Source organism: Montipora capricornis, chromosome 4 (genome assembly GCF_036669925.1).
Source record: "Montipora capricornis isolate CH-2021 chromosome 4, ASM3666992v2, whole genome shotgun sequence".
NCBI classification, from domain to species: domain Eukaryota; kingdom Metazoa; phylum Cnidaria; class Anthozoa; order Scleractinia; family Acroporidae; genus Montipora; species Montipora capricornis.
The window spans coordinates 19,820,834-19,830,833 of record NC_090886.1 but is presented as its reverse complement, the minus strand read 5'-3'; the positions used below and the strand labels follow the sequence as shown (position 1 = coordinate 19,830,833).

At 39.1% G+C, this 10,000-nt stretch overlaps 1 protein-coding gene across 2 annotated transcripts in view; it reads right to left on the bottom strand.

Annotated features, from left to right (window-relative positions):
- LOC138045726 (THO complex subunit 1-like) overlaps nucleotides 1-10,000 on the bottom strand; it is a 38,349-nt gene that overhangs the window by 8,130 nt on the left and 20,219 nt on the right. For both annotated transcript variants that reach the window (XM_068892318.1, XM_068892319.1), the window contains 7 exons: nucleotides 8,027-8,077; nucleotides 7,458-7,528; nucleotides 6,641-6,673; nucleotides 2,383-2,451; nucleotides 1,896-1,961; nucleotides 1,500-1,583; nucleotides 373-404 (listed from right to left, as the gene is read on the bottom strand). In XM_068892318.1, the coding sequence (XP_068748419.1) occupies nucleotides 373-404; nucleotides 1,500-1,583; nucleotides 1,896-1,961; nucleotides 2,383-2,451; nucleotides 6,641-6,673; nucleotides 7,458-7,528; nucleotides 8,027-8,077 (406 nt within the window). The remainder of the gene's footprint in view (nucleotides 1-372; nucleotides 405-1,499; nucleotides 1,584-1,895; nucleotides 1,962-2,382; nucleotides 2,452-6,640; nucleotides 6,674-7,457; nucleotides 7,529-8,026; nucleotides 8,078-10,000) is intronic.

Below are 10,000 nucleotides of genomic sequence, written 5' to 3'. Positions count from 1 at the left end.
GACAGCGATCCGGGAAAGAAAAAGTACTGTGGCACAACTTTCCGTGCTTGACTTACGATGTCAACTTCAAAGAATGGATGTGTTCTACTGTGCTTTGTGTCTGTTTAGCAATAGATTCAAGACGAAGCAAAATATTTTGAGAACAAAAAAGTGACAAACTAGCCCTAAGCCCAGCTGATATCACTATTATTTTATTGTTACAACATTGTGACGTCTACGGTGATCTATCATTTTACGGACTCGCAGAAACACCTATGAAGAGGTGAAAATGCAAATAGTGCAGATGTCATTTATGCGTCTGTCTTCTTATTGATCAGAGGAAACCAACAAATAAAACGAGCTGAAAAATCAGATCAAGACATACGTATTTACCTCGCCAGCCATAGTTACTGTTCTTGATAACTCTGAGAAACAAAAATTACATTTCGTTTACTGGATTAGCTTTGACATAAGGTGGCTCGAACTTAAGAGATTGTCTTGTTGGGAACGGGAAGATTGACTCTACCACCACACTGTTTCATGACACAGCAATGTTATGGAACCATATGGAACATCAGTTATTTAGTGGTTAAGAAAATGTACTTTTTTATTGTGACGCTGTAGGTCACCATGGCAAACAGGAAAGCTATTTAAGAACACCCTATATTTTGCCTTTACTCAAAAAAGAACCTAGTGACCCCCATTTTTTGATCGTTGAGAAGCTGGGAAGAAACTCTGCAAAGTTAAAAAATCTCTGGAGCGGATTTAGAGTCAGCTTGTAGTATCCATTTCGGAAGATAACTCTGCATCCACTCCAGATAATTTGTTATTTTTCCAAAGAGTTTCACCTTTACCTGCTTATCACTTTCCAGCAAAAGCTGAGAATGGCAGTTATTCCGTCTATAAGTCGCACTTTAAACATACATTATTTTCAATAAGAATGGGCGTTACCGTCTTCGTTTTTGAGATATAAGCATGTTCAGACCACACAGGGTGTTTTAGATGGCTTTCCTGTTACTCAGTCTCGTAGCCCATTGGGGCACACTACCGAGTGCATTTCGTTAAGCAATAAGCAATAATCGTTGTTTCACATGGTACATGCATGCTTAGTGATCCACGTTGTAGAACCTCTTTGTGTTGCAACTGGTTGTGCCATCTCTAAGGCAACTAAGAGCTCCTAGTAAAAGACAATTACAACACCACTGAGCCTCAGCGCTCTGTATCTTAAGAATTTATCGGAGATTTTGAATTTAAGATACCCTTTCAAGGAAAGAGCCCTACTCGGCCCAAGGGAGACAGGTGTGCAATCTCACTCATTTTGTTAGTTTGTTGAAGCTAACCACCCATCTTACGAACGGTTGCGTTTCCGAGAAAAATAATTGAGGTAACTTCCTGGCACCTTTTCGGTTGAAATGATAAAATTAATAAAAAGTTGAAGTTGTGATAAAAGTACGATTATGGTGCCTTACAACGTAGTTGCAAATGATTAGATCAGTAAGATTCTTTCACAGAGTCCTTACTTGTATTCATCTTCTACCATGGCTTCAGGATCAGCTTGATCTATGGCTTCAGAAAAATAGTCCTCAAGAGATGGAAGAAAAACTCTGAAATTTCAAGAGAAAATATGATTGCACTCCTCAAAACATATTTCATATTAACACAAGGTATTGACTGTTGTTTGAAGTAGTGATGAAGTGGTCATGAATGCATTTTATGTCCCATACTGATTAAATACATGCCTTGGTCACAATACAGTTCAAAGGGTCAGTAATAGGTGTAATGGTGTTTGAAAGTGAACAGACCTGACCCTCTGCATGCTGAGCACAAATACTTTGTGTACATGTAGACAACACATTCACTAATTATTATAAGAAAAACAGAAGATGTAAAAAAACACTTTTCTCCAGGAAGTTCACCTGTTATCTGCTTTACAAGCCTCTAGATTGTCAGGACACAAATTCCACAGACGGGTCAATTCATTACTGTGAATATTAGAAAACATTATTTGCCTTTTGCCTGTTATGGAACAGTGATAGTAAGAAAATTTAAGGGATATATATACTTTTTGAATCAGTGGGAAAGATGCATGGCTGCAATCCATTATACGTCATGACCTCTAGCCAATCCTTTTCCCATCGGGCCCGACCTTAATCAGTCAATAAACGCTTTATCACATGACCAGGAAACGTTTCAAGACTGACAAGACTTGTCTTATTTTCAAGACAACAAGACTGCACAAATCTTGGGTTAAATGTTACTTATTTGAGGTAATCAAATGAGATACTGAAAGATGTTCTTCAAATCCTTAGAAGAATTAAACAGAAATGACAGTACACAGTATTCTAAACAGCCTATTGACAATTGACAAAAATTTCGAAAAACAGGAATTGTTCACAGATTTACCTTCCCATAACCACTTTTTTGGATTTCCAACCAGCTGCAACCTCGTCTCCAATGCTGGCTTTGCGCTTCCTATAAAGCCAAATTGAAACACAAGTTGTGGTATTGTAACCTTCCTTACCGTATATAACTCCGTTCAGTTTTTATAGACAAAAGAAATGGGGCTCCGTCTTGAGGTGGTCTAAGAGCTCGTGGTCTTTCTATTTTGCGATTTTAAGACGGAGATAATAGGTGCGTCACGGTTTTGTTCTTCCAGTTGCCAACATTAAGAGTTCAATTTCAATCCTCAGTGAAGACCTGCTGAGGCACTTTCAAGAATCCTGCAATGTGATTAGCTCGCTCGGCAATGATGAACTTTAAACAAGCTACCATATTTTTGTGACATAGCGTTGCATAGAGTGGCTTGCTTTACAATACAATACAATACATACTTCATTGACCGCTCCTCATAGGGGCTTTTCAGAGCCAATGAAAAACAATCAACGGAACGACAGAACACAACAACAACTGTTAAGAATCCCAACTGGCCGGAGGCAACCAGTTGGTTATTTACAAGTGCAGCCGGGAAGATGAACCAGGAACAAATTCAACGAGTGATTAGAACGGGTCTTGAACCCGGGATCTCCGGAGCTCAAGGCAAGCGCTCTAACCACTGGGCCACACTGCTTTAACATAGGCTTTTTAACATAAAGACATTTTGGAAGGTAATTGTGTTGAAACAGTGTTAGTTAACTGTATAAATTCTATACAAAAATTTGGTTTTATCAACGGAGTTGATAATGTAAATTGGCCACCGTACAGAGATTCTAAAAGCTGACGTTTCGAGCGTTAGCCCTTCGTCAGAGCGAATCGAGGGATTATGGGTTACGTGTAGTTTTTATAGTAGAGTAGGAGCTACGCTATTGGTGGTAACATGGCAACGTGAAAAATAGGAATATATTAGTTAAATGAAAAGCGTTCGTTAATACCGTGGGGATTAAGGGTGCCGATTTGAAAGATGAATTTTTGTTCCAGATTCAAATTTTTGTATACTACTTCCCCACCGACGCAGCACCACAGTTTCTTTAGAAACTACCCCTTCATTCATTTGTCATTCAACCGCTGCGACCACTAACCTTGTTGTTCTAGTATTTTTTAATCCACAGATTTCTAACAGGAGACCCAAGACGACGATGCCAAGCTTGAAGAAACTCACCAAGGAGCTACGCCAGGAAATCGTAAGTTACCTTTTTCCTTTTCCTACACTTAGCAGTAACTTAGCTTTCCGTTTAGCCACTCTCATTTTCGCCAAAACTAGGTTTTGTAGTCACATCAACTTCATCGGCCGTTGCCTCAATTCTAAAGTCATTCCTAAAGGTTTTCGCTCGAACTTTCATCCGGCTACATTCTCTCACTCAAATCAGTATCTTCACCAAATTCGATGTGCGCAAAATTCTTTTTCACGTAATATTATGAGGATCACAATTAGAGCTATGTGCCAAAAACGAATCGCACTTGACAAACAAATTCTTCATTGTCGCTCCGAACTTTCCAAAATCTGTCCAGCAATTTTAGTACAATCGATTCGCGCTAAAATCCGACAACTTAATTCTGGACTGTTTGACCATTTACACCAAACCAAGACTCTAAAACTTCAACAATTAATAGGTCCGCAAATTACCGACGACACTACATTGCATAGCCATAATACCGTAATTACAATTCCAGAAAATCTTCCGCTTACTGACTCAGAGAAATCTGTTCTCAGTAAGGGCCTAAATTTTGTCCCTATTACCAAACGCACCAACGAATTTTCTATTAAGCAAGATGTCGAAAAATTCCTTCGCCGCGTTCAGTTAAAAGCCTTTTTTCACGACAAAGAGCATGATTCGGACACTTCTAATAAAGATATTTTTGAAACACTTCTAGTTCGCAAATCCAAATGGACTCCCCCAGAGGGACAATTTGCCTCTTTAGATTTTTTCACCAAAAAATGCCGTCACGACATTCACAAACTTAAATTCAATCGCAACACTAAATTTTCCAACCTTTCCTCGGAAGAGTGGGCGGCGCTTAAAAATCTTAGTAAACGCAACGACATAGTTGTCAAATCGGCCGACAAAGGCGGCGCGGTAGTTGTTTGGCGGTCCGACCTTTACCAAAAAGAAGCTTTGCGGCAACTTTCGGATACCTCGTTTTATGCCAAAATCCCTAAAGATCTCACTTCCAACAATCAAAAACTTGTCAAAGACACCATTCAAAATCTTATAGTTAATCAAGAATTACCGGACACTGCCACTAATCTCATCATCAACACCCCTAGAACTTCGTGCATTTACTTCTTGCCTAAAATTCACAAACCCAACAACCCAGGTCGCCCTATCGTTTCTGCCTGTAGTTGCCCCACCGAGCTCATTTCTAGCTACTTAGACAGGATTATGACGCCTATCGTCAAATCTTTGCCATCATACATTAAAGACAGTACACACGCACTACAAATTTTCCGCGATTTCAATTTCTCCGGCCAAGACAAACTTATTTTCACCATGGACATTACATCTCTATACACAGTAATTCCCAATAGCGAAGGTCTTCAAGCACTTAAACACTTTTTCGATCAACGCACTGTCAAAGAACCTAGCTCGGAAACGCTCCTCCGCCTTGCCGAACTAGTTTTAACGCTTAATTGTTTTTCATTCGCCGGAAACTATTACAAACAAATTAATGGTGTAGCGATGGGCACAAGAATGGGACCTAGCTATGCCAATCTTTTTGTAGGATATGTTGAACACCAATTTTTTAGTCAGTACAACGGCCCCAAACCTGAACTCTACGGCCGTTACATCGACGACTGCATCGGCGCTATTTCATCCAGCAGAGAAGAACTCGATCAATTTATAACCTCCGTCAACTCTTTTCATCCGGCTCTTAAATATACCTGGGAAATTTCGGAAACTTCATTGGCTTTTCTAGATATCAACGTTTCTATTAGAGGCAACGTGCTATGTACTAGTGTGCACTACAAACCTACTGATTCACACAGTTATTTGTTGTATTCATCGTCACATCCATCACATGTCAAGAACTCCATCCCTTATTCTCAATTTCTTAGACTTCGACGTCTATGTAGTGATGACTCCGATTTTTCCAGCAAATCAGAGGAGATGTGCCAGTTCTTCGAAAAACGTGGCTATCCTGTCTCTGTGGTCAAAGCGGGCCATCATCGCGCCCAACAATTTGATCGACAGTCATCACTACAAACGTCACAAAAAGATAAGAATGACAGAATTCCATTCACCCTCACTTTCCATCCTCATAATCACGCAGTCAAAAGCATCATTCTTAGTAATTTTAAATTACTCCAAAATGATCCCGAGACTGGTAGAATCTTTTCGCAACCTCCACTTATTTCATTCAAACGCGACAAAAACGTAGGCAACTTTTTAGTTAGAAGCGCGCTCAAAACTAACGAGCAACCCGGCACTTTCAAATGCGCGCGCTCACGATGCAAAACTTGTCTTTTCATTGTTAACACTAGCAAGATATCGGGACCTAAGCGATCTGTTAAGATCACCGATCGTTTCACATGTACCTCCGCAAATGTCATTTATTGCATAACCTGCACGTTATGCAATAAATTATACATTGGTGAGACAGGTAGACGACTAGGTGACCGATTCCGCGAACACCTTCGCGATGTTGAGAAGAATGACAAGGATGCATCCAAGCCAGTCGCTCGCCATTTCAATCTGCCTAACCACTCCAAAAAACACATGGCTATCTGCGGCCTTTCCCTACATCTAGGTACGACGGAAAGCCGCAAGAATCTGGAACAAAAATTCATCTTTCAAATCGGCACCCTTAATCCCCACGGTATTAACGAACGCTTTTCATTTAACTAATATATTCCTATTTTTCACGTTGCCATGTTACCACCAATAGCGTAGCTCCTATTCTACTATAAAAACTACACGTAACCCATAATCCCTCGATTCGCTCTGACGAAGGGCTAACGCTCGAAACGTCAGCTTTTAGAATCTCTGTACGGTGGCCAATTTACATTATCAACTCCGTTGATAAAACCAAATTTTTGTATACTACTTCCCCACCGACGCAGCACCACAGTTTCTTTAGAAACTACCCCTTCATGTATAAATTCTAGACTGCATGACAAACAGGCCGAAAACATCAAGTCTTTCTCTTGCTTAACACTTGCTTAACAGAAATGCTACTTATGGAGGCTACACATAAAAAAACATAGCATCCAATTAACACATTTCACCTTGTTGATGTTGGCTTAACGTCACTTTCAATTCTGCAAAGCAGTGAAGAATTTCAATACAAAGACAATGATATCAAGAGTTAACTATCACAGGACAAACAAGTGAAGACAGTACCAGTACAGATCAAGGGCTCTTTCTAAGAATAACTTAATAGGCCAAGAAATCATGGCGAAATTTCCGCACAAATTTCTATTTGGTGTCGACAGTCCATTCATGAAGAGTAACCAGTCACACATGTACAGGTAGCTCAAAAGCTGTTTCCTTTTCATATTCAGAAACTGCTTTAGTAATCTTGCCTAGCTTTGCCTATAGGTACAACCTCATTTCATCATTACATGTATGTTTTGCGCTGTGTATAAATATACTTCTAAGTTGTACATTCATGTAGTTTTACCATGCTGAGCTAACAAAATTTAAAAAACTGTGAGAATTCAACATAACCAAGGATACAGTGAGCAAAATAAAAGAAGTTTAACTCGCTTTCTAAAATGTATAAAGTTTGATGTTTTAGGGACCAGGAAGAGCATAGTGGCGAGAGCACTTGCCTCCCAGCAATGTGGCCAGGGTTCGATTCGCAGACTTTGCGTCATAAGTGGGTTGAGTTTGTTGGATCTTTTTTCTGCTCCGAGAGGTTTGTTCTCCAGGTCTGACTCCGGTTTTGCTCTCTCTTCAAAACCCAAGCTATCTATGCTTTGAGATGTGTTGATTTGTTTTGATTTCTGTATAGTGTCCTCAATTATTATTGCCCAAGTGTTAAATGCTGTTGACACTTAAATAAAGTTCACTATAATTACTATTTATCATTGATCAAATTACCTTTCCTTTATAAATGATGGACAACCCTCATTTTTCCATGATATCCAGTTCTCTTCTCGTTCTAGGATATGCTGTATACACAAAGAAAACACTACATACATGGACTTTTCACCCCTCATTTATATTTTAAGTGAAAATTCTGGAAAAAGTTTCACATGAATTTTTTTTTGTGAAGAAATGAGTTAAGGTGCTTAAATCTGCTTGCACTATGCACTGTTATAATAATTTTAATCCACTGACTCCAGGGAGTGAGACTTAGGTCATGTACTATTGGGATCAATCGTTTCAACCGCCACCAGCTTTGGTTGAAGCAGTTGAGGTTTCCCAATAGAACACTTTTCCAACCGTTTTCGGTTGAAACGCGGTAACTCCTGGGAATTTGCGATTTTGTGGGGTGGTTCAGCAGTCAATGGGTTAATTCAGTGTGGTGTCAAAAATACTATTGCAATTTAGTGTTCTTCACAACATAGAAACAATCATTTCAAATGAATTCGTCTTTACGGAGCTGCCTTTAACTAGATCATTGTCCAAAAATCTTGACATTGGTTTACGAAAACTTAATGAACTACCTCCACAGCCTTTGCAAATTTATCCCCATCTGGAGGCGTTTCCTTTAGTAACTGTAAAAAAACAAAATATAATTCTCATTCTCATTTTACATGTTTCATAAGGCTTACTGTAACGTCAAGTAATATGCAAAATTTATGCTAAAAAATGCTTAACAACTCTGCTCAGACAATACAAGAAACAGATTTTAGACACTAACGTTAGTCGATTCATAGATTCAGACAATAAGAATGGCCAGAAACAATAATATTACTGTAACCACCCATAATTGAGTTGAGACAGAGACAGAGAAAGAGAGAGAGAGAGAGAGAGAGAGAGAGAGAGAGAGAGAGAGAGAGAGAGAGAGAGAGAGAGAGAGAGAGAGAGAAACATGCAAAATCAAATTACAAACTGTAAGATACAGCCGTAGGAGTTGAGTTTTTTTGCTCTGATCCCTGACGACCAAATGATCTCAAAACTTGGCAACATACATTGTATCATGCATGACCGAGTTCAAACACTCCTTTTAAAAAGCAAAATTAATGGTCCTTGAGCAACCAAAATAGCGAGATTTTTACTCAAATGGGGCAAACCAATATTTAAAAGGAAAAAAGAACTTATGCTATCTTTTTGGCAAAGTTATGAAACCATCACTAGGAAAGCAAGTAGTAAGATACAAGTAAAGCTATGATCTTCGCAGATATGAGAGCAATTTTTGCAATTGCATAGAGAAGCCTGAAAAATTCAGGACTTCAACAGCGTTTGAACCCGTGACCTCGCGATTCCGATGCGACGCTCTAACCAACTAAGCTATGAAGCCAGTGACGTTGGGAGCTGGTCATTTGTGGGTTCTAATGGTCCCGTGAGGAATGAATCAATGATCAAATGGTATATGAAATGAATCATATATGAACTGCGGATATAAAATTAAGTGAAGTTATGATCTTCGCAGTTATGAGAGCAATTTTTGCAATTGCGTAGCGAAGCCTGAAAAATTTAGGACTTCAACGGGGTTTGAACCTATGACCTCGCGATTCCGGTGCGACACTCTAACCAAGTGAGCCAATCGCAAGGTCACGGGTTCAAACCCCGCTGAAGTCCTGAATTTTTCAGGCTTGTCTACGCAATTGCAAAAATTGCTCTCATAACTGCAAAGATCATAGCTTCACTTGATTTCATATCCACAGTTCATATACAGTGTATGATTCATTTCATATACCATTTCATCATTAATAAGATACAGGCCCAATTTTGATATCCAACATGAAGAACACTTCAAGTGGAAGGATTTGCTACCTGTTTCCAGCAATAATGTTAGTGTTTGAGATGGCATTACTTTTAGGTAGGGGCAACTCGACCAGTTTATCTTCAGTTAAAAATAGGACAGTTTTGTGAAGTAAGTTGTCTGCATTCCTATAAACAAGTGACATTGAAGTTGGGGAGAAGAGCCCCAGGGACACTTTGTGACACATATTGAAATCAGCGTGGCATCTATTGCTTGCACTTCTAGACAAAATAATCTAAAACCACTAAACAGTTACTGTAGGTTTACATGTTCTCAAATGTATGACTTTCATAACTTCTGTAGTTGATATATTAACCCACACACTGTTCACAAAGAGTAGAGAACAGAATCAGTTCCAGCTGTTGTGGTTTGGCCTAAGGTAATAATACCTCATATGGAACCCTGAGTACTGTGGTATTTCCACCTTTGTGCAAAACCAGTCCAAAAAAAAATTACTAAAAATAGGATGGAATTTTCTAACCAAAACCACAGTGAACACAAAAAGCACTTTTCTTAAGGCAATATCCAGTTGCAACCAGACGAAATATTCCTTTATTCCCTTTGTGGCCTCTTCAAATCCTTCACCAAAGAAACAATCTGGTTAATGAATCTCAATAATCCAGATTTGGTTTAAGTATCCAAAAAGCAGCACAAGACCCATTAATTTTACAATCTAGACTTTCCCAAAGAAATGCAGCCTTGAAGACAAACT